Source organism: Somniosus microcephalus, chromosome 2, assembly GCF_052327205.1.
Source record: "Somniosus microcephalus isolate GS21.2 chromosome 2, FLI_Smic_1.0, whole genome shotgun sequence".
Classification (NCBI taxonomy): Eukaryota; Metazoa; Chordata; class Chondrichthyes; order Squaliformes; family Somniosidae; genus Somniosus; species Somniosus microcephalus.
Window position 1 is genome coordinate 5137309 of NC_140988.1, and position 22003 is coordinate 5159311.

A 22003-nucleotide genomic window follows, 5' to 3' on the forward strand; every position below is an offset into this window, starting at 1 on the left:
AAAGGTCTGGCTCTAATTTTTAGACTCTGTCTCCTAGTCCTAGACTCCCCAACCAGCGGAAATAGTTTCTCTCTATCTATCTTATCAGTTCCCCTTAATATCTTGAAAACTTCATGAAGTAAAACACCTTTCCCTTGGTTACCGTGAACTTCCTTAACAACTGCACATTTCCCAGTGAAGGACTCGAGATAACACAGAGGAATCGACAGCAAGTTTATTACACCATAAGTTAATGAGCTGCTTCAACATTAGCCATGACATCAAAACCATAAGCCATGGTTGATTGTTTGGTTATGCCATGCTTCTCTCTTGAAAGGTTATTTAATTGTTCACAAGTGGCAGAGAGTAAGACACAAATACATTCAAATGGGTATCCAGCTTAATTATCATTAGATTCCCTGTGTCAGGCAACAATAGCCTTGAGTGTGAAATACATTGCCGCACAATCGCAAAAAAGCCCAAATCAAGGCTTTACAAAGACTTTTGTACATAGTGCGAATAACTCCATATATACCAGTGACAACACGCGTTCATCAATAATAAATTCAGTATGGTTTAAGCATTGAAAACCGTACCACACGCTGCAACATTCCCAGTGCGGTGATAAATGTGCGCTGGTGGTTCAAATATTATTTACATCTTATTAGGTGTCACATTCTTTTTAGAGTTTCTCTTTCTTGTGAGCGCCTGCTTTGCACAATAGAAGAAAAAGACTTGCATTTCTCCAGCGCCTTTCACCACCTCAGGACGTCCCAAAGCACTTTACAGCCAAAGAAGTACTTTTTTTTTAAAATGTAGTCACTGTTGTAAATGTAGGAAAAGCGGCAGCCAATTAATGCACAGCAAGCTCCCACAAACAGCAAAGTGATAACAACCAGATAATCTGGGGGGGGTTTGGCCAGGACATTGGAAGAACTCCCCAGCTCTTCTTCGAAATAGTGGCTGTAAGATCATTTACATCGAGAGGGCAGACGGGGCCTCGGTTTAAGATCTCATCCAAAGGACGGTGCCTCCAACAGTGCAGCACTCCCTCAGTACTGCCCCTCCGACAGTGCGGCGCTCCCTCAGTACTGCCCCTCCGACAGTGCGGCGCTCCCTCAGGACTGCACTGGGAGTGTCAGTCTAGATTTTTTGTGATAATAACCAGATTATGTGTTTCTAGGTGTTGGTTGAATGATACCAGAAGCTGTAAATTGTTAATTATGCCACACAATGGGCTTTTAATTCCCTTATCATTCCATCTTTGATCCGCAAAGTAATTCCCTTTTAGTACTGTCCTGTCAGTCCTGTGACATTATTCCATGGTGATTGTAAAAACCTCTGCATCTACACCTAACGTAATTTCAGCAACACTTCCCAATTCCCATTAGCATTGTTTTTGCTAGGAGATTATGGTATAAATATTATTTAAATATACATGGCAGTGTGTGAGAACTAACCTTGTGGTTTCCAAGACTCAAGCTTTGCTCTCACGATTTCCTGAGCATAAACTTCTGCAAAATTTATCCTGCTCTCAAAAATGATCGTGCAAAGCTCCAGACTACATCTAGAAACAAGGACTTATAGGAACAGGTGGAGGCCATTCAGCCCCTCGAGCCTGTTCCGCCATTCTATCAGATCAGGGCTGATCTGTATCTTAACTCCATCTACCCGCCTTGGTTCCCTAACCTTAAAACCTAAATAATGCATCTTTGAACAGTCACTTCCCATGACAATAACATTCTCAAAGCTTTATCAATAATGTAATCAAACAATTTGATCATCTCAGGCTACGAAGGGAGTGTTTCAACCCACCAGCACTCACCCTCCGCCCAGCAGGAATGGCATGGGCGGGGGATTAACGTGGCGGTGCTGTTCGTGCAGCATTCCCGTGCCCCGCCATCTTAACTGACCTGATGGGCACGGGGAGGCTGCCCGCCCCACGGAAGCGGGTGCCTATTTTTCAAATTCCGAAGTCCTGATGGCGCCATTTTCACTGCAGGACAAGGAAGCGCCGTAGACCTCAGGCCTGCCGACGGAAGCTGGGCACGGGAGGCCCACAATGAGTTTATTTATTTACAAGGGCCTTGTTGAGCATCATCCTCCAACATCCTTCTGCAGGCAGATGTCCAAAGTCTGTGGACAGTATTCTAAAAGTAGACCTCAATAATGATCCATCAAGATCAGAACAATTTGTTTGAACTCATAACCAAATGCTCTTGCCATGAAGCCCAATACTTGATTAAAACAACAGAAAATGCTGGAAAAACTCAGCAGGCCAGGCAACATCCGTGGAGAGAAAATAGAGTCAACGTTTTGGGTCAAACCCTTTGTCAAGACTGGAAAGGCACAGGAAATGAAATAGATTAAAAGGCCAGGCTGGGAGAGAACAAAAGAGAAGTGAAGAGACATTAAGAGGTATTCAAAACCAGACGAGATGGTGATCGGACTAGTGGAGACAAAAGACGGCTCTAGATTAGGTGTGAAATGCGCTGGCAGAATGAGAGACAGCTGCCATGTGGGAGAGAGAAAAAGGGGGGAAGGGCACAAAACAAAGGTGTGGATAAAAAATAAGTAAAAATGTAATAGGGGCCGAGGTTATGATCTGAAATTGTTGAACTCGATATTGAATCCGGAAGGCCGTAAAGTGCCTAATCGGAAGATGAGGTGCTGTTCCTCGAGCTTACGCTGAGCTTCCGTGGAACAATACAAGAGCCCGAGTACGGTGAGGTCCGAGTGGGAATGGAGCGGTGAATTAAAATGACAGGTGACCAGAAGCTCGAGGTCATCCTTACGGACTGAACGGAGGTGTTCCGCAAAGCGGTCACCCAATACTTGATTAGCCTGCTTCATAACATCTTCAGATTTCATGCAAAACTCTTAGTGAACTATTAATAATTAAACCAAAATTATTATTATTTTTTTGCATTTCTATTCCACCCCATGTTTCCCATTTCAATCTGCACAACCTTGCATTGGTCCATTTGAAAACCCATCTCTTTGCTCCTCAACTCAGTTAGCCCCCAACCTCCCTAATGCTATCAATTCCCACCAGACGTGTCACTTGGCTGCGAAACTTAGTGTCTTCAGCGAATTGTATGTCATCTGAGCTGCGGCAGTCAATTGCAGGTTTATTTCCCAACTGCCCAGACACAGTTCGTGCTGTATATTATGAGGTATTTTTATTTTGGGAACTGATACTGGAATGTGCAAGTGAAGGTTTACTTGGGTTGCAGCGGTCTAAAACATTAGCCCTCCTCCTACTGAACTATAAGTTAGCTCCTCAAGAAAGCTCCACCTCCAGTCCAGTGCGTATAACATGAGTTGCACCAAATATACAGCCAGGTTTTAAAACAATCCCCTTTAACTTGGTCCTGGTATATTACAACAACAACAACAAGCATTTATACGGCGCCTTTAACGTAGTAAAACATCCCCAAGGCGCTGCACGGGAGCGATTATCAGCTGACATTTGACAACACCTCCATTATGGTTTGACCACACGTCCGGGATACACACCACAGTTTCATCAGATTGCGTCAATGCTGAAGTATTCTCAGCTTTATTGGAGGCAATAACCGAATGATGTTAAAAATATTTAGAAGGGGTCATTTCATGAGGCAGTGGGTCCTTGCTAGCAGTAAGCGCGGGTCGGAGAACCGGTGCGGTTGGTGGGGGCCGGGGGGGGGGGCACGCGGACGTAGTGTTGCAGCTCTATCTCCGTCTCTCATTCATCTCAGTCAAAGCTCTAGAGTTGGAACGGAGCTGTTGCAAAATTGCTCTTTGAAAGTTAACATTCTGACGCGAGGATAGCCCCGTGACACAAACAGAACTGTGGTGTAAAACTAAAACTCGAACAGGGATTGCATTTGAGACTCGAGTACCAGCACATCTCTTGGGATTTCTTACTTTATCACCAATATTAACTTCAGGACTAAAAATCTGGTCTTAACTCTCATAAAGATAATGGGCTGGATTTTGTCAATGTGGATGTGATGGAGGCGGGACTCCCACTTTTTGGGTTGTAGTCCCGCCTCCATTGACTTGTGGCCAACCCACGCTATTTTCCCTTGATTGACCTTGTTAAGCCCGCCCAGCGGGCTCAGCAGGCCAATTAAGGGACACCTGGTTACTGGTGACATCAGCGATTGACATTTCATCTGTCAAGAGCTTTTGACAGATGAAAAATCAGCGTTTGACAGCTCTGTGAAGCTGTCAAACACTGACAATCTGTCTTCTAACTTGAGTCCTTCTACTCAGACTCAGTTAGAGATCTCTCCAGACCAGAAAGCAGAATGCTGCAGATTTTGACATTTCAGTGGCCATTCTGCTTTCTGTGCCGGTGAGATGAGGGACTCCCGAGAAATGAAGGAAGGAAGCCTGCAGGAGAAAGTAAAGATAAGTAAAACTTATTAAAAGACTTTACACTTAACTCACACACTTACCTCTGCACACATGCACCCATCACTCACCTGCACAACGGACATCTCGACCCCTCCAACCCCCGCAGACCGACGGTCCACCTCGCTAACTTGGCGTGGTTCGGAGCCGTCGGGAAGCCCACACTTCAGGGCTAAAAATAGGGATTAGGCAAAAAACTGCCTGTTAACCACCTGTTAACAGGCAGTTAATTGGCACTAATCCCCTTCCTGCCTCGGGGAGGCGGCTCCCAGCACAGGTTGGGTACCCATCTCCTGGAACATTGGCACGGAGGCGGGTTGGGGGCAGGATGGGTTCCTGCCCCCCCAATTCTGCAATTTTCCCACCTCCAAACCCACCTCCTCGGGGCTTGGAAAATCCAGCCCAATGTTTCAAACAGGTCAGACAGTTAAATCATATTTCTCTACATATATATTGGCCTTGATTTTAACTCCAGGGGGATTCCCCACTCAGGCCTGAGTTAAAATTACAGTCAGGTCTCAATGACGTCATCGGGTCACGACCTGCATATGTAAAGAAGGACCCTGTTGGCTCCGGGCACCTGTCCTCGTTGCCTGGCTCAGGAGAGCAGGTTAAAATTGCAGATGTTACGATCATGGCGGCTTTCAGACAGGTAAGAGCCAGGGGCGATTTTAACTGCCCCGCCCGCCAGGTTTCTGCTGAGCGAGTGGGGTTAAAATCGCCCCATTTTGGTGGAGTTTATGTAGAAGGAGAGCTGGAACAAGAAGAAAGGCCCCAACACTCTCGCCCTTAACTTGGAATAGCCTGTAGGTGTCCGTTAGTCTAACCACTGACTTGGGCCTCTCAGTCATGCTTTGGGCGATGACGTACGTGATTAATCTGCCAACACAGCTACGCCATTCCACATAATGGGGGGCGTTTGTGTCAGAAGAAAAATACATTTAAACCAGAGTAAAGGCAATGGGAAGAAATAAAACAAACTTGATTATACTTGGCCATGTTTGTAAAAAAACAAAAACACTTCAATAATCTTCAATTGATGGTCCAATATAAACGAGCCCGCTAGGCCTGCAATAAGGAGCCTTTGCCCGTTATTTCTCTTCTTAAGAATCATCATACAAAGGGTTATTGTAATTCCCCCATGTCCCATAATCCTGATCATCCAGCAGTCGTCCATACGAAGAATTCCTAGAACAAATAAAAAATAATTTTTGAGATGAGAATTTACAAGTTGCAAGATATTCGAAGATTGTCTTAGCAGCACATTTCAGATTAACAAGCCAAAGTGATGACAAAATTCCTATTCATTTTGCACCATCAGATATTGAGCGTCTCCGTCGGCGTCCTTTTAAAGTCAAGAATTTGAGTTCACATCGCTCTGGTTACCGAGCCGCCTGCCACTGCAAATAGTTTCTCCCCATCTACTCTATCAAAACCCCTTCATGATTCTGAACGCCTCGATTAAATCTCCCCTTGACCTTCTCTGCTCTCAAGAGAACAACCCCAGCTTCTCTAAGAACATAAGAAATAGGAGCAGGAGTAGGCCAATCGGCCCCTCGAGCCTGCTCCGCCATTCAATAAGATCATGGCTGATCTGATCCTAACCGCCAATCCACTATCACAGAACCATCTCCTGAATCTAACAGAATTAGACACACGAAATAGGAGCAGGATCACGCTACACGGCCCCTGGGCCCGCTCCGCTACCCACAGGGCCATGTCCGATCCGAACCTAGACTCATGTCCAAATTCCTGCCCGCTCCCCGTAACCCTTAATTCCCTTTACTTATAGGAAACTGTCTACAGGGAGGAGGTCCAGCATCTCGTGAAGTGGTGCGCCGATTACAACCTAGCCCTTAACATCAAGAAAACCAAAGAAATCATTGTGGACTTCAGGAAGTCTAAAGGTGGAAGACACACCCCCATCCACATCAATGGGGCTGTGGTGGAAAGGGTGGACAGCTTTAAGTTCCTTGGAGTCCACATCACGGAAGACCTCTCCTGGTCCCTCAATACCTCCTCTCTGGTGAAGAAGGCCCAGCAGCGCCTATATTTCCTAAGGAGGCTGAAGGGATGTAACCTGTCACCCCTGATCCTCTCTAACTTTTACCGCTGCACAATAGAGAGCATCCTGACGAACTGTATCACAGTATGGTATGGCAGCTGTAGCTACTATGACCGGAAAGCCCTGCAGCGGGTAGTCAAAACTGCCCAACGCATTACCGGCACCCGGCTACCGACCATAGAGCACATATACCAGAAACGCTGTTTACGGAGGTCACGGTCCATCATCAAAGACCCCACCCACCCTAGCTACAGTCTGTTCGCCCTCCTGCCATCTGGGAGACGCTACAGATGCATTCGCACCCGTACGACAAGATTTAGGAACAGCTTCTTTCCCAGGGCTGTCATCCTACTGAACTCCACAAATAAACTCTAAAGCCTGCACATCTGCCAATGCACTTTATTATGGTTATGTTTATGTTAATGTATTACAAGCCAAATGTATGTTGAATGTTTAAATGTCTTAATCTAAATGTACACTCTCGGGAGCCGCAAGCCTACATTTCGTTGTACTGCACTTGTGCACTAACAATGACAATAAAGTTGATTATGATTATGATTATGATTATTTCTGTTTTAAATTTATGTAATAATGTAGCTTCTACAGCTTTTTGGGGCAGCATATTCCATGGACCTACCACCCTCTGAGTGAAGTAGTTCCTCCTCATCTCAGTTTTGAAAGAGCAGCCCCTTATTCTAAGACTATGCCCCCTAGTTCTAGTTTCACCCATCATCGGGAACATCCTCCCCGCATCCACCCGATCCAACCCCTTCACAATCTTATATGTTTCAATAAGATCGCCTCTCATTCTTCTGAACTCCAATGAGTAGAGTCCCAATCTACTCAACCTCTCCTCATATGTCCATCCCCTCATCCCTGGGATTAACCGAGTGAACCTTCTTTGTACTGACTCGAGAGCAAGTATGTCCTTTCTTAAGTATGGACACCAAAACTGTAGGCAGTATTCCAGGTGCGGTCTCACCAATACCTTGTACAACTGAAGCAATACCTCCCTATTTTTATATTCTATCCCCCTAGCAATGAAAGCCAACATTCCATTGGTCTTCTTAATCACTTGCTGCACCTGCATACTAACCTTTTGAGTTTCGTGCACCAGGACCCCCAGATCCCTTTGCACTTCAGTACTTTCCAGTTTCTTGCCATTAAGATAATAACTTGCTCTACGAGTTTTCCTGCCAAAGTGCATAACCTCACACTTTCCAGTATTGTATTCCATCTGCCAAATCTCTGCCCACTTACTTAGCCTGTCTATGTCCCCTTGCAGGTTTTTTATGTCCTCCTCACTCACTACTTTCCCTCCCATCTTAGTATCATCTGCAAACTTTGATATGTTACACTCGGTCCCCTCCTCCAAATCGTTAATATAGATTGTAAAGAGTTGGGGACTGTTAGATCCGTGGTTCAATGGATAAATAATCACACGGATGCTGTACATTAACAAATAACAGGTCTTTACTGGAGGAGGGTAATCTCTAGACTGGGGGTACAGAGGCATGCGCAAAGCTTATATACCGGTGTGGTCACTGCCGGTACTACAGTATACAGGAGCTGTAAAAGTAGTTCTGACTTAAAGGCACATACGCTACAATTCCTCCCCTTTTAGATTAATACCCCCTAATATTCAAATAACAATTAACATTTTTACATGTACATTAAAAACAAAAGTCCATTTATAGATTCAGTCTTTGGGGCGGCTTCCTGACCCTTTCGGGATAGCGCCTTTCCAGAGGTTCTTGTTCTTGGTGCAGAGACGATTCTGACCCCTTTTCATCGGGTAGTTCATCGGGTTCCACTGCTACTGGGTCTGAAGTAGATGCTACCGGTATGTCGGGTTCATCCCCAGGTACTCGAGACATGGGGTTGACGCGTTCCTGTGACGCTAAGATCTGATCAACGTGGCGTCTCACAATGTTCTCCCCAACATCCACTGTGTACATTAATGGCCCCTGCCTTGTACATATCGTTCCGGGTTGCCACTTCTCTGTTCGATAGTCACGGGCCAAGACTGGTTGCCCTACATTGAAGCTCCTTGTCGGCTTCTCATTGATGTGCTGGAATTGTTTGTCCTCAACATTTCTTCACACATTTGGTCTGAGCAAGTCCAGACGAGATCTCAACCTTCGGTTAAAGAACATCATGGCCGGGGTCTGGTTGGTAACTGCATGTGTCGCGTTTCGGTAGGCTAATAAGAAATTGTCCATCTTATGCTGTAGTGGAATTTCATCGTCGCACATGGCCTTTATCGCCTTCTTAAAGGTTTGTACAAACCTCTCAGCCAATCCATTTGTGGCTGGATGATACGGGACGGATGTGTAATGCCTTACCCCATTCCTTTTCATGAATTTTTGGAACTCGTCGGACACAAACTGTGGTCCATCATCAGAGCAAATCTGCTCTGGCAAACCATTTCTGGCAAATATGGTCTGTAGGACTGCAATCATTTTCTCTGTAGTGGTTGAAGACATTTTTATCACCTCAGGCCACTTTGAATGAGCATCCACTGCTATTAAGAACATTGAGTCCATGAATGGACCAGCGAAATCAATATGCGCCCGTTGCCATGGAGAGGAGAGCCACTCCCATGGGTGTAGAGGGGCATGTGGTGGTGCACTTTGGACCTTCTGGCATCCTAGGCAGCTCTTAGTTAGGTCTTCGATTTGTTGATCGATTCCCGGCCACCACACATAAGCCCCAGCAAGGCTTTTCATTTTCACTCCCCCCAGATGACCTTCATGTAGCTTATTTAGCACTCCCTCCCTTAACTTGGGTGGAATCACCACTCTGGATCCACACATCACTGTCCCCTGGCATACAGACAGCTGTTCTCTTCTGGATGAGAATGCTGGCAACAGTGAGTCGCCATGTGTTGGCCATCCCCTCACCGTCAATTCATATACCCATGACAGCGTCGGATCATTGCGGGTCTCCTTCTCTATATCCGCGTTTGTTACTGGCAATCGCTCAATTATCGACGAATAAAATATCTCGATAGGGTCCACTGCTGGTGCTTCCTCCACAGTAGGCAGTGGCAGGCACGATAGCCCATCAGCGTTCCCATGCTGTTTCGTGCCTTTATATTCTATTTCATATTGATTCGCCCCTAGAAACAGGGACCATCTTTGTAACCGCTGTGCAGTCATCACTGGAACGCCCTTCTTAGGATTAAAGATGGAGACAAGTGGTTGGTGGTCAGTCAGCAAGGTGAACTTCTGCCCATGCAGATAGTGGTTGAATTTTTTTACTCCCCATACTAGGCTGAGGGCCTCCCTGTCAATCTGGGCGTAGTTGCGCTCGGCTGAGGTTAGTGACCGAGACGCAAAGGCTACTGGCCTCTCCAACCCGTCTGGGAATTTGTGCGACAGCACCGCTCCAATACCGTAGGGTGATGCATCACATGCCAAACGAATTGGTAGTGCTGGGTTGAAATGGGCCAACACCTCTTTTGATGTGATCAATTCTTTACACTTCTGCAAAGCTCGTCTACGTTCGTCATCCCACTTCCATGGTACCCCTGTTTGCAGTAGGGTGTTCAGCGGGTGTAATACCGTAGACAAATTTGGTAAGAACTTATGGTAATAGTTTACCAGCCCGAGGAACGACCTCAGTTGTGCCACATTTTCCGGTGCTGGAGCCTTGACTACTGCCTCAATCTTGTTAGGGGACTTATGTAACCCCTCTTCATCGATGACGTGGCCACAATACGAGATCTGTTTCTGGAAAAACTCGCACTTGTGGCGATTAGCTCGTAGCCCATGCTCCTTTAATCTGGTGAGCACCTTCTCCAAGTTGGCGAGGTGATCACCATCATTTTCGCCCGTGACCAAGATGTCGTCCAAATAACACTGGGTCCCTGGAATCCCTTGCGGGACCTGATCCATCGCCCTTTGCCAGATAGCCGGAGCCGAGGCTACTCCAAACACCAGCCGGTTGTATTGATAGAGACCTTTATGAGTGTTGATCGTAAGGTCATGTTTCGAAGCTTCTTCTACCTCCATTTGCAAGTACGCCTGGGCTAGATCAATTTTGGTGAAGCGTTTACCTCCAGATAGCGAGGCGAAAATATCCTCAATTCGTGGAAGCGGATATTGCACCATGTGAAGGACTGGGTTCACTGTCACCTTAAAATCCCCACAGATGCGGACCTTCTTTGGTTCCCCAGGCGTATTACTCAACGACCTCTTCATTACAGGAACGATGGGTGTAGCCCACTCGCTCCAGTCCACTTTGGACAGTACTCCTGAACGTTCCAACCCTTCCAGCTCTGCTTAAACAGCTGGTCTGATTGCATAAGGCACTGGTCTGGCCTTCAGAAACTTTGGGCTTGCATTTTCCTCTATTTTAATCGTTGCTGTTATTCCTTTTAGTGTTCCTAGTCCCTCCTGGAACACTTCTTTTGCGTCAGTTAGCATTTTTGACAGTCGTCCAGGTGTGACGTCGTCATCCTTTTTGGCTTCAACCTTCAGTGCCTGTATGGAATGCCAATCTAATTGTATCTTCCGGATCCATTCACGTCCTAGCAGTGGTGGTCCTCCATTTGGCAATACATATATATCCATTTTAGGTATTTCCTGGCCTTTATATGTCACTGTCACCCTTATTTTTCCTTTGGGGTCGACTTTTTGCCCCGTATACGTCTTCAAGACAATCTCTGTAGCTTTCAAGGGTATGTGTGAAAATAGCCGCTTGTAGTCTCTTTGATTTATAACTGTTAGAGCTGACCCTGTGTCCAATTCCATTTCCACTTGGACTCCGTCTATCTTGAGTGTAACCCAGATAGTCTGGTGATCCTCCATTTCGGTTACCTTATGTAGTTTCAGACAACCCAGCTCCTTGCTTCCGGAGTCTGTGTCACTTTTCTGTTCGTCTGAACCACTGTCCATCACCTGGTGTACCTTTTTGTACTTCTCCTGTGGAGATTTCTTACTGTTGGTTTTCTTCCCAGACCTGCAGACTCTTGCTATGTGTCCTGCTTTCCCACACTGTCTGCACACTTGGTCCTTGAACCAACAATCTTTCTGGTCATGTGTTGTTCTGCCGCAGCGATAGCACTTCCCTGTTCCATAGGACATTTCATTGGTGCCATATTCTTGCGGTCTCCGTTGTATCTCTGCAGCGCCCCTTGCGGCTGCTTCGTGTGATACTGCCATATTGAAAGCTTTGTCCAGCGTAAGGTCCTTTTCTGATAGAAGCCGTTTCTGGGTTCCTTCACTTTGTAGCCCACACACAAACTTGTCCCTTAACGTGTCTGCTAGTCCCGCTCCAAACTGGCAGTGTTTCGATAGCTTGCGCAGTTCCATTAGGTACTCAGCATTGCTTTCGTCTTTGTGTTGGTTCCTTTTATGGAACTTAAATCGTTCTGCTATCAGCAGCGGTGTGGGGTTTAAGTGGTCCTGTAGGATTTCTACTATGCTTTCAAAATTCTTGTTTACCGGCTTCTCTGGGGTTATTAGATTTCGCAGTAACCCATAAGTTTTTGCACCCATGGAATTTAACAGAACCAGTGCTTTATTAGCATCTGGCACTTCATTCACCCTGCAGTACACCTCAATACGTTCCACATATGTCGCCCAACCTTCGACTTCATTGTCGAACGTAGAGATACTGCCACTCTTCGGCATCCTTGGGTGTGCGTTAACTATCACCAATGGCACCTCCCGCGCTTCCCCTTCTTCTCCGCTGGCAAAAAATGGCGTCTCCCGCGCTTTCCTTCCTTCCCGCGCTCGCCCTTCTTCTCCGCTGCGTCTTCTCAAAATGGCGTCTTGCGCGCTCTTCCTTCTTCTCCGCGGCTCAATGGCGTCTTCCGCGCTCTCCCTGCTTCTCCGCGGCTCAATGGCGTCTCCCCTTTCTTTGCCCCGCGGACCCTGTTCAGCCCGTGAGCCCTGGCTGTGCTCTGCGTGTTCTTCTTTTGATATTTGTCGACGCCGCTCAGTCTAGAACCCGGCTGCTTCTTACCCTCTCTCTCTCCGGTTTGTTTTATTTTCCTCGACGCTGCTTGGTGTTCAACCCCCGGCTGCGCCCTGCTCTCTTCACCCTCTTTCTTACCCCGTCGACGCTGCCCGGCTCTCTTGCCGCCGTCGGTCGGCTCCAGCCGCCGCTGCTCGGGAAGGGTCTGCGCTGGACCTGTCGTCAGTCTCTTACTGCTCGTTGTGGCTGGGGAACCAAGCCCGGCTCTCCACAGCCTCCCCTGTGAAGTTGGATCTCTGCCTGACTGCTGGGCGGTTGCTCGTGGTCGACGCCCGTGTTCCTGGCCTCGGTATGTTACTTCCTCAAAGAACTCCAGCACATTTGTCAAACATGACTTCCCCTTCATAAAACCATGCTGACTTTGTCCTATTAAATTATGATTATCCAAATGTCCTGTTACTGTCTCCTTAATAATGGACTCCAAAATTTTACCTACCACAGATGTTAGGCTAACCGGTCTATAGCTTCCAGCCTTCTGTCTACTGCCCTTTTTAAATAAGGGTGTTACATTAGCAGTTTTCCAGTCTGCCGGGGCCTTTGCTGAGTCCAGGGAGTTTTGGAAAATTATTACCAATGCATCCACAATCCCTACCGCCACTTCCCTCAAGACCCTAGGATGTAAGCCATCAGGTCCAGGTGATTTATCCGCCTTGAGTCCCATTATTTTACCGAGTACCACTTCCTTAGTGATTTTGATCGTGTTTAGCTCCTCCCCCCCTATAGCCCCCTGTTTGTCCAGTGTTGGGATATTCTTAGGCCTAGAAATTCAGTAGGCTTTGCGCCCAGTTTTCGCCCAAAGAGGGCTTTTGCGCCACTTGCTGAGCTTTCGCCGATATTCAGCGCTGCGGTAATGGCGGCGTTAGCCAGTAGCGCCGCGCCGCCACCGATGACGTCATCGGTGTGCGCAGTGCCCCGCTACCACCCCGCTACCAGCCCGACCGCCATACTTAGTTGCGGCCGCCTCTTCCGCAGCGGCCGCAAACAGCGATCAGAAAACGGGGCCGTACTGTAGCCTTAGTGGGGCGCTTTAAGGTGGAGGTGCGGCCGGCCGCTTTTTCGGCGGCCGCCTGCCCGCACCTCCTTCCCCGGCCTCCTCCACCCCACCCCCCGCGGCATTGCCGGCTGCTTTCCGCGAACCCGGCACTTCTCCGTGGTGCCGGGCTCATTTGCCGGCACTATCCAGCGGCGATCTCCCCGTTGCAGGCACCTCCCCCTTAAGAGAAGGAGGAGGCCTGCAGTACCGCAGCCTGCCACTCCGCAGCGGGTGGCGCAGCGGCGCCTAGAGCGCTGAAATTCAGTTTCAGCGCTCCAAGCGGGGGCGGGCACACCCCGGAATAGCGCCCGGTTCCGACTTGGGGCGCAAAAACCGAATATCTGACGGGCGCAACTGGCTCCGCGCTCAGCGCTAACTTTTGGGCGCACGCCAGCTGGCGGGCCCAAAGTGAATTTCTAGGCCTTAGTGTCTTCTGCTGTAAAGACTGATACAAAATATTCATTCAGTGTTTTTGCCATCTCCATATTTCCCACCATTAATTTCCTGGTCTCATCCTCTAAGGGACCAACATTTACTTTAGCCACACTTTTTCTTTTTATATAACTATAAAAACTCTTACTATCTGTTTTTATATTTTTTGCTAATTTACTTTCATAATCTATCTTCCCTTTCTTAATCAATCTTTTTGTTATTTTTTGCTCTCCAAAGTATCTCTCCAAAGCTGAAACCGAGAAAGTTTATTTTAATTCGTTCCTCGGATCTGGGTGTCGCTGGTAAGGCCAGCATTTATTGCCCATCCCCAGTTGCCCTTGAGAAGGTGGTGGTGAGCCGCCTTCTTGAACCGCTGCAGTCCGTGTGGTGAAGGTGCTCCCACAGTGCTGTTAGGGAGGGAGTTCCAGGATTTTGACCCAGCGACGATGAAGGAACAACAATATATTTCCAAGTCAGGATGGTGCGTGACTTGGAGGGGAACTTGCAGGTGGTGATGTTCCCATGCGCCTGCTGCCCTTGTCCTTCTAGGCGGTAGAGGTTGCGGGTTTGGGAGGTGCTGCCGAAGATGCCTTGGCGAGTTGCTGCAGTGCTTCTTGTAGATGGTACACACTGCAGCCACGGTGCGCCGGTGGTGGAGGGAGTGAATGTTTAAGGTGGTGGATGGGGGGCCAATCAAGCGGGCTGCTTTGCCCTGGATGGTGTCGAGCTTCTTGAGTGTTGTTGGAGCTGCACTCATCCAGGCAAGTGGAGAGTATTCCAGCACACTCCTGACTTGTGCCTTGTAGATGGCGGAAAGGCTTTGGGGAGTCAGGAGGTGAGACACTCACCACAGAATACCCAGCCTCTGACCCGCTCTTGTAGCCACTGTATTTATGTGGCTGGTTCAGTTAAGTTTCTGGTCAATGGTGACCCCCAGGATGTTGATGGTGGAGGATTCGGCGATGGTAATGCCGTTGAATGTCAAGGGGCGGTGGTTAGACTTTAATTTAATGATTTGAATTTAAAGTCCCCAGCTGCCGTGGTGGGACTTGAACTCACGTCGCTGGATCATTAGTCCAGGCCTCTGGATTACTAGCCCAGCAACATAAGCACTATGCCCCCGTACCCCGAGAGTACGGCATCAAGTGTAATAACCCAAAAGATGTGACAGGAACGTTAACAAAATATTAACTGACCACCAGCTGCAGCTGAAAGGGTTTTCTGTGACAGACAGGATCCATGTAGCTCTTACCTTAACTTAAAGTAGACAACTCCTCCAAACAGCACCAACACTGCTATGATGACCACCACGGAGATGGCTGCCACGCTTCCTGGTGGTGGAAACAAAAGAAAATGTGACCACGGAGAAAATAAGGTTGAATTAAAAAAGTCAAATATGTTGAAAAATCGCTCAACACCTACTTAAAAACAGAGTATGATTGGAAATGCTTGCAATAGATTGCAATCATTGAGATGTTAACAGGCTACGTAAAAGACTCGGGAGGAAAAAAAGGCCAGGCATTCATTTTCATAACTAGGGTACGAGAGTGAATCCCAGAGTGCAGCCTGACCTCCAGACTATAGAAAGGGTATAGAGGCACTGGAGAAGGTGCAAAAAAGATTTGTAAGAATGATACCAGAACTGAGAGGATTCATCTATCAGGAAAGATTAAACAGGCTCTTCTCTCTAGAAAAGAGAAGGCTGAGGGGTGACCTGATAGAGCTCTTTAAAATTATGAAGGGGTTTGATAGGGTAGACGGAGAAAATGTTTCCACTTGTGGGGGAGACCAGAACTAGGGGTCATCAATATAAGAGAGTCACTAATAAATCCAATCAGGAATTCAGGAGAAACTTCTTTCCCCAGAGAGTGGTGAGAATGTGGAACTCGCCATCACAGGGAGTGGTCGAGGCGAATAGTATCGATGCATTTAAGGGGAAGCTGGATAAACACATGAGGGAGAAAGGGATAGAAGGATATGCTGATAGGGTGAGATGAAGTAAATAGAATGGGAGGAGAATCGTGTGGAGCATAAACACTGGCTGAATGGTCAGTTTCTGTGCGGCACCTTCTATATAAGTTTATATATAGTAGTAAGATTGAAAAGGCAGAAGACTTGGTTGCAATACATCATCATCATTACTTTTTGATGCAAAAAAAATTAAACGAAAACGTACTCTAGCGTCCATTTCTGTCCGTGAGGAAATGAAGAGGAAAGGATTCCAGTGAGGAAATGAAGAGGAGTGGATTCTAGTGCGGAAATGAAGCAGAGTGGATTCTAGTGAGGAAATGAAGAGGAGTGGATTCTAGTGAGGAAATAAAGAGGAGAGGATTCTAGTGAGGAAATGAAGAGGACAGGATTCGATTGAAGAAATGAAGAGGAATGGATTCTAGTGAGGAAATGAAGAGGAGTGGATTCTAGTGAGGAAATGAAGAGGAGAGGATTCTAGTGAAGAAATGAAGAGGAGCGGATTCTAGTGAGGAAATGAAGAGGAGTGGATTCTAGTGAGGAAATGAAGAGGAGTGGATTCTAGTGAGGAAATGAACAGGAGAGGATTCTAGTGAGGAAATGAAGAGGAGAGGATTCTAGTGAGGAAATGAAGAGGAGAGGATTCTAGTGAGGAAATGAAGAGGAGAGGATTCTAGTGAGGAAATGAAGAGGAGAGGATTCTAGAGAGGAAATGAAGAGGAGAGGATTCTAGTGAGGAAATGAAGAGGAGTGGATTCTAGTGAGGAAATGAAGAGAGAATTCTAGTGAGGAAATGAAGAGGAGTGGATTCTAGTGAAGAAATGAAGAGGAGTGGGTTCTAGTGAGGAAATGAAGAGGAGTGGATTCTAGTGAGGAAATGAAGAGGAGTGGATTCTAGTGAGGAAATGAAGAGGAGAGGATTCTAGTGAGGAAATGAAGAGGAGAGGATTCTACTGAGGAAATGAAGAGGAGAGGATTCTAGTGAGGAAATGAAGAGGAGAGGATTCTAGTGAGGAAATGAAGAGGAGAGGATTCTAGTGAGGAAATGAAGAGGAGAGGATTCTAGTGAGGAAATGAAGAGGAGTGGATTCTAGTGAGGAAATGAAGAGGAGAGGATTCTAGTGAGGAAATGAAGAGGAGTGGATTCGAGTGAAGAAATGAAGAGGAGTGGATTCTAGTGAGGAAATGAAGAGGAGTGGATTCTTGTGAGGAAATGAAGAGGAGAGGATTCTAGTGAGGAAATGAAGAGGAGTGGATTCTTGTGAGGAAATGAAGAGGAGAGAATTCTAGTGAGGAAATGAAGAGGAGTGGATTCGAGTGAAGAAATGAAGAGGAGTGGATTCTAGTGAGGAAATGAAGAGGAGTGGATTCTAGTGAGGAAATGAAGAGGAGTGGATTCTAGTGAGGAAATGAAGAGGAGTGGATTCTAGTGAAGAAATGAAGAGGAGAGGATTCTAGTGAGGAAATGAAGAGGAGAGGATTCTAGTGAGGAAATGAAGAGGAGTGGATTCTAGTGAGGAAATGAAGAGAGGATTCTAGTGAGGAAATGAAGAGGAGTGGATTCTAGTGAGGAAATGAAGAGGAGAGGATTCTGGTGAGGAAATGAAGAGGAGAGGATTCTAGTGAGGAAATGAAGAGGAGAGGATTCTAGTGAGGAAATGAAGAGGAGAGGATTCTAGTGAGGAAATGAAGAGCAGTGGATTCGAGTGAGGAAATGAAGAGGAGAGGATTCTCGTGAGGAAATGAAGAGGAGAGGATTCTAGTGAGGAAATGAAGAGCAGTGGATTCTAGTGAGGAAATGAAGAGGAGAGGATTCTAGTGAGGAAATGAAGAGGAGAGGATTCTAGTGAGGAAATGAAAAGGAGAGGATTCTGGTGAGGAAATGAAGAGGAGTGGATTCTAGTGAGAAAATGAAGAGGAGAGGATTCTAGTGAGGAAATGAAGAGGAGAGGATTCTGGTGAGGAAATGAAGAGGAGTGGATTCTAGTGAGGTAATGAAGAGGAGAGGATTCTAGTGAGGAAACGAAGAGGAGTGGATTCTAGTGAGGTAATGAAGAGGAGAGGATTCTAGTGAGGAAACGAAGAGCAGTGGATTCTAGTGAGGAAAAGAAGAGGAGTGGATTCTAGTGAGGAAATGAAGAGGAGAGGATTCTGGTGAGGAAATGAAGAGGAGTGGATTCTAGTGAGGAAATGAAGAGGAGTGGATTCTAGTGAGGAAAAGAAGAGGAGTGGATTCTAGTGAGGAAATGAAGAGGAGAGGATTCTAGTGACGAAATGAAGAGGAGTGGATTCTAGTGAGGAAATGAAGAGGACAGGATTCTAGTGAGGAAATGAAGAGGAGTGGATTCTAGTGAAGAAATGAAGAGGAGTGGATTCTAGTGAGGAAAGGAAGAGGAGAGGATTCTAGTGAGGAAATAAAGAGGAGAGGATTCTAGTGAGGAAATGAAGAGGAGAAGATTCTAGTGAAGAAATGAAGAGGAGTGGATTCTAGTGAGGAAATGAAGAGGAGAGGATTCTAGTGAAGAAATGAAGAGGAGAGGATTCCAGTGAGGAAATGAAGAGGAGTGGATTCTAGTGAGGAAATGAAGAGGAGAGGATTCTAGTGAGGAAATGAAGAGGAGTGGATTCTAGTGAGGAAATGAAGAGGACAGGATTCTAGTGAGGAAATGAAGAGGAGTGGATTCTAGTGAGGAAATGAAGAGGAGTGGATTCTAGTGAGGAAATGAAGAGGAGAGGATTCTAGTGAGGAAATGAAGAGGAGTGGATTCTAGTGAGGAAATGAAGAGGAGTGGATTCTAGTGAGGAAATGAAGAGGAGAGGATTCTAGTGAGGAAATGAAGAGGAGAGGATTCTAGTGAGGAAATGAAGAGGAGTGGATTCTAGTGAGGAAATGAAGAGCAGTGGATTCTACTGAGGAAATGAAGAGGAGTGGATTCTAGTGAGGAAATGAAGAGGAGAGGATTCAAGTGAGGAAATGACGAGGAGTGGATTCTAGTGAGGAAATGAAGAGGAGTGGATTCTAGTGAGGAAATGAAGAGGAGTAGATTCTAGTGAGGAAATGAAGAGGAGTGGATTCTAGTGAGGAAATGAAGAGGAGTGGATTCTAGTGAGGAAATGAAGAGAGGATTCTAGTGAGGAAATGAAGAGGAGAGGATTCTAGTGAGGAAATGAAGAGGAGAGGATTCTAGTGAAGAAATGAAGAGGAGTGGATTCTAGTGAGGAAATGAAGAGGAGAGGATTCTAGTGAGGAAATGAAGAGGAGTGGATTCTAGTGAAGAAATGAAGAGGAGTGGATTCTAGTGAAGAAATGAAGAGGAGTGGATTCTAGTGAGGAAATGAAGAGGAGAGGATTCTAGTGAGGAAATGAAGAGGAGTGGATTCTAGTGAGGAAATGAAGAGGAGTGGCTTCGAGTGAGGAAATGAAGAGGAGAGGATTCTAGTGAGGAAATGAAGAGCAGAGGATTCTAGTGAGGAAATGAAGAGGAGTGGATTCTAGTGAGGAAATGAAGAGCAGTGGATTCTACTGAGGAAATGAAGAGGAGTGGATTCTAGTGAGGAAATGAAGAGGAGAGGATTCTAGTGAGGAAATGAAGAGGAGTGGATTCTAGTGAGGAAATGAAGAGGAGTGGATTCCAGTGAGGAAATGAACAGGAGTGGATTCTAGTGAGGAAATGAAGAGGAGAGCATTCTAGGGAGGAAATGAAGAGGAGAGGATTCTAGTGAGGAAATGAAGAGGAGAGGATTCTAGTGAGGAAATGAAGAGCAGTGGATTCTACTGAGGAAATGAAGAGGAGTGGATTCTAGTGACGAAATGAAGAGGAGAGGATTCTAGTGAGGAACTGAAGAGGAGAGGATTCTAGTGAGGAAATGAAGAGCAGTGGATTCTACTGAGCAAATGAAGAGCCGTGGATTCTAGTGAAGAAATGAAGAGGAGAGGATTCTAGTGAGGAAATGAATAGGAGAGGATTCTAGTGAGGAAATGAAGAGGAGAGGATTCTAGTGCGGAAATGAAGAGGAGTGGATTCTAGTGAGGAAATGAAGAGCAGTGGATTCTACTGAGGAAATGAAGAGGAGTGGATTCTAGTGAGGAAATGAAGAGGAGAGGATTCTAGTGAGGAAATGAAGAGGAGTGGATTCTAGTGAGAAAATGAAGAGGAGTGGATTCTAGTGAGGAAATGAAGAGGAGTGGATTCTAGTGAGGAAATGAAGAGGAGAGGATTCTAGTGAGGAAATGAAGAGGAGAGGATTCTAGTGAGGAAATGAAGAGGAGTGGATTCTAGTGAGGAAATGAAGAGGACAGGATTCTAGTGAGGAAATGAAGAGGAGTGGATTCTAGTGAGGAAATGAAGAGGAGTGGATTCTAGTGAGGAAATGAAGAGGAGAGGATTCTAGTGAGGAAATGAAGAGGAGAGGATTCTAGTGAGGAAATGAAGAGGAGTGGATTCTAGTGAGGAAATGAAGAGCAGTGGATTCTACTGAGGAAATGAAGAGGAGTGGATTCTAGTGAGGAAATGAAGAGGAGAGGATTCAAGTGAGGAAATGACGAGGAGTGGATTCTAGTGAGGAAATGAAGAGGAGTGGATTCTAGTGAGGAAATGAAGAGGAGTAGATTCTAGTGAGGAAATGAAGAGGAGTGGATTCTAGTGAGGAAATGAAGAGGAGTGGATTCTAGTGAGGAAATGAAGAGGAGTGGATTCTAGTGAGGAAATGAAGAGGAGAGGATTCTAGTGAAGAAATGAAGAGGAGTGGATTCTAGTGAGGAAATGAAGAGGAGAGGATTCTAGTGAAGAAATGAAGAGGAGTGGATTCTAGTGAGGAAATGAAGAGGAGAGGATTCTAGTGAGGAAATGAAGAGGAATGGATTCTAGTGAGGAAATGAAGAGGAGTGGATTCTAGTGAAGAAATGAAGAGGAGTGGATTCTAGTGAGGAAATGAAGAGGAGAGGATTCTAGTGAGGAAATGAAGAGGAGTGGATTCTAGTGAGGAAATGAAGAGGAGTGGCTTCGAGTGAGGAAATGAAGAGGAGAGGATTCTAGTGAGGAAATGAAGAGGAGAGGATTCTAGTGAGGAAATGAAGAGGAGTGGATTCTAGTGAGGAAATGAAGAGCAGTGGATTCTACTGAGGAAATGAAGAGGAGTGGATTCTAGTGAGGAAATGAAGAGGAGAGGATTCTAGTGAGGAAATGAAGAGGAGTGGATTCTAGTGAGGAAATGAAGAGGAGTGGATTCTAGTGAGGAAATGAAGAGGAGTGGATTCTAGTGAGGAAATGAAGAGGAGAGCATTCTAGGGAGGAAATGAAGAGGAGAGGATTCTAGTGAGGAAATGAAGAGGAGAGGATTCTAGTGAGGAAATGAAGAGCAGTGGATTCTACTGAGGAAATGAAGAGGAGTGGATTCTAGTGAAGAAATGAAGAGGAGAGGATTCTAGTGAGGAACTGAAGAGGAGAGGATTCTAGTGAGGAAATGAAGAGCAGTGGATTCTACGGAGGAAATGAAGAGCCGTGGATTCCAGTGAAGAAATGAAGAGGAGAGGATTCTAGTGAGGAAATGAATAGGAGAGAATTCTAGTGAGGAAATGAAGAGGAGAGGATTCTAGTGCGGAAATGAAGAGGAGTGGATTCTAGTGAGGAAATGAAGAGCAGTGGATTCTACTGAGGAAATGAAGAGGAGTGGATTCTAGTGAGGAAATGAAGAGGAGAGGATTCTAGTGAGGAAATGAAGAGGAGTGGATTCTAGTGAGGAAATGAAGAGGAGTGGATTCTAGTGAAGAAATGAAGAGGAGTGGATTCTAGTGAGGAAATGAGGAGGAGAGGATTCTAGTGAGGAAATGAAGAGGAGTGGATTCTAGTGAGGAAATGAAGAGGAGTGGATTCTAGTGAGGAAATGAAGAGGAGAGGATTCTAGTGAGGAAATGAAGAGGAGAGGATTCTAGTGAGGAAATGAAGAGGAGTGGATTCTAGTGAGGAAATGAAGAGCAGTGGATTCTACTGAGGAAATGAAGAGGAGTGGATTCTAGTGAGGAAATGAAGACGAGAGGATTCCAGTGAGGAAATGAAGAGGAGTGGATTCTAGTGAGGAAATGAAGAGGAGTGGATTCTAGTGAAGAAATGAAGAGGAGTGGATTCTAGTGAGGAAATGAA

The 22003-nt window shown here is 46.1% G+C and overlaps 1 protein-coding gene across 1 annotated transcript in view; it reads right to left on the reverse strand.

Annotated features, from left to right (window-relative positions):
• Positions 1 to 200: 200 nt before the first annotated feature.
• LOC147122506 (uncharacterized) overlaps positions 201 to 22003 on the reverse strand; it is a 57719-nt gene continuing 35916 nt past the window's right edge. Inside the window, exons 3-4 of the mRNA XM_086006022.1 lie at positions 15148 to 15226; positions 201 to 5568 (exon numbers count right to left, since the gene is read on the reverse strand). Of these exons, the coding sequence (XP_085862148.1) occupies positions 5484 to 5568; positions 15148 to 15226 (164 nt within the window). The 3' untranslated portion in view covers positions 201 to 5483. The remainder of the gene's footprint in view (positions 5569 to 15147; positions 15227 to 22003) is intronic.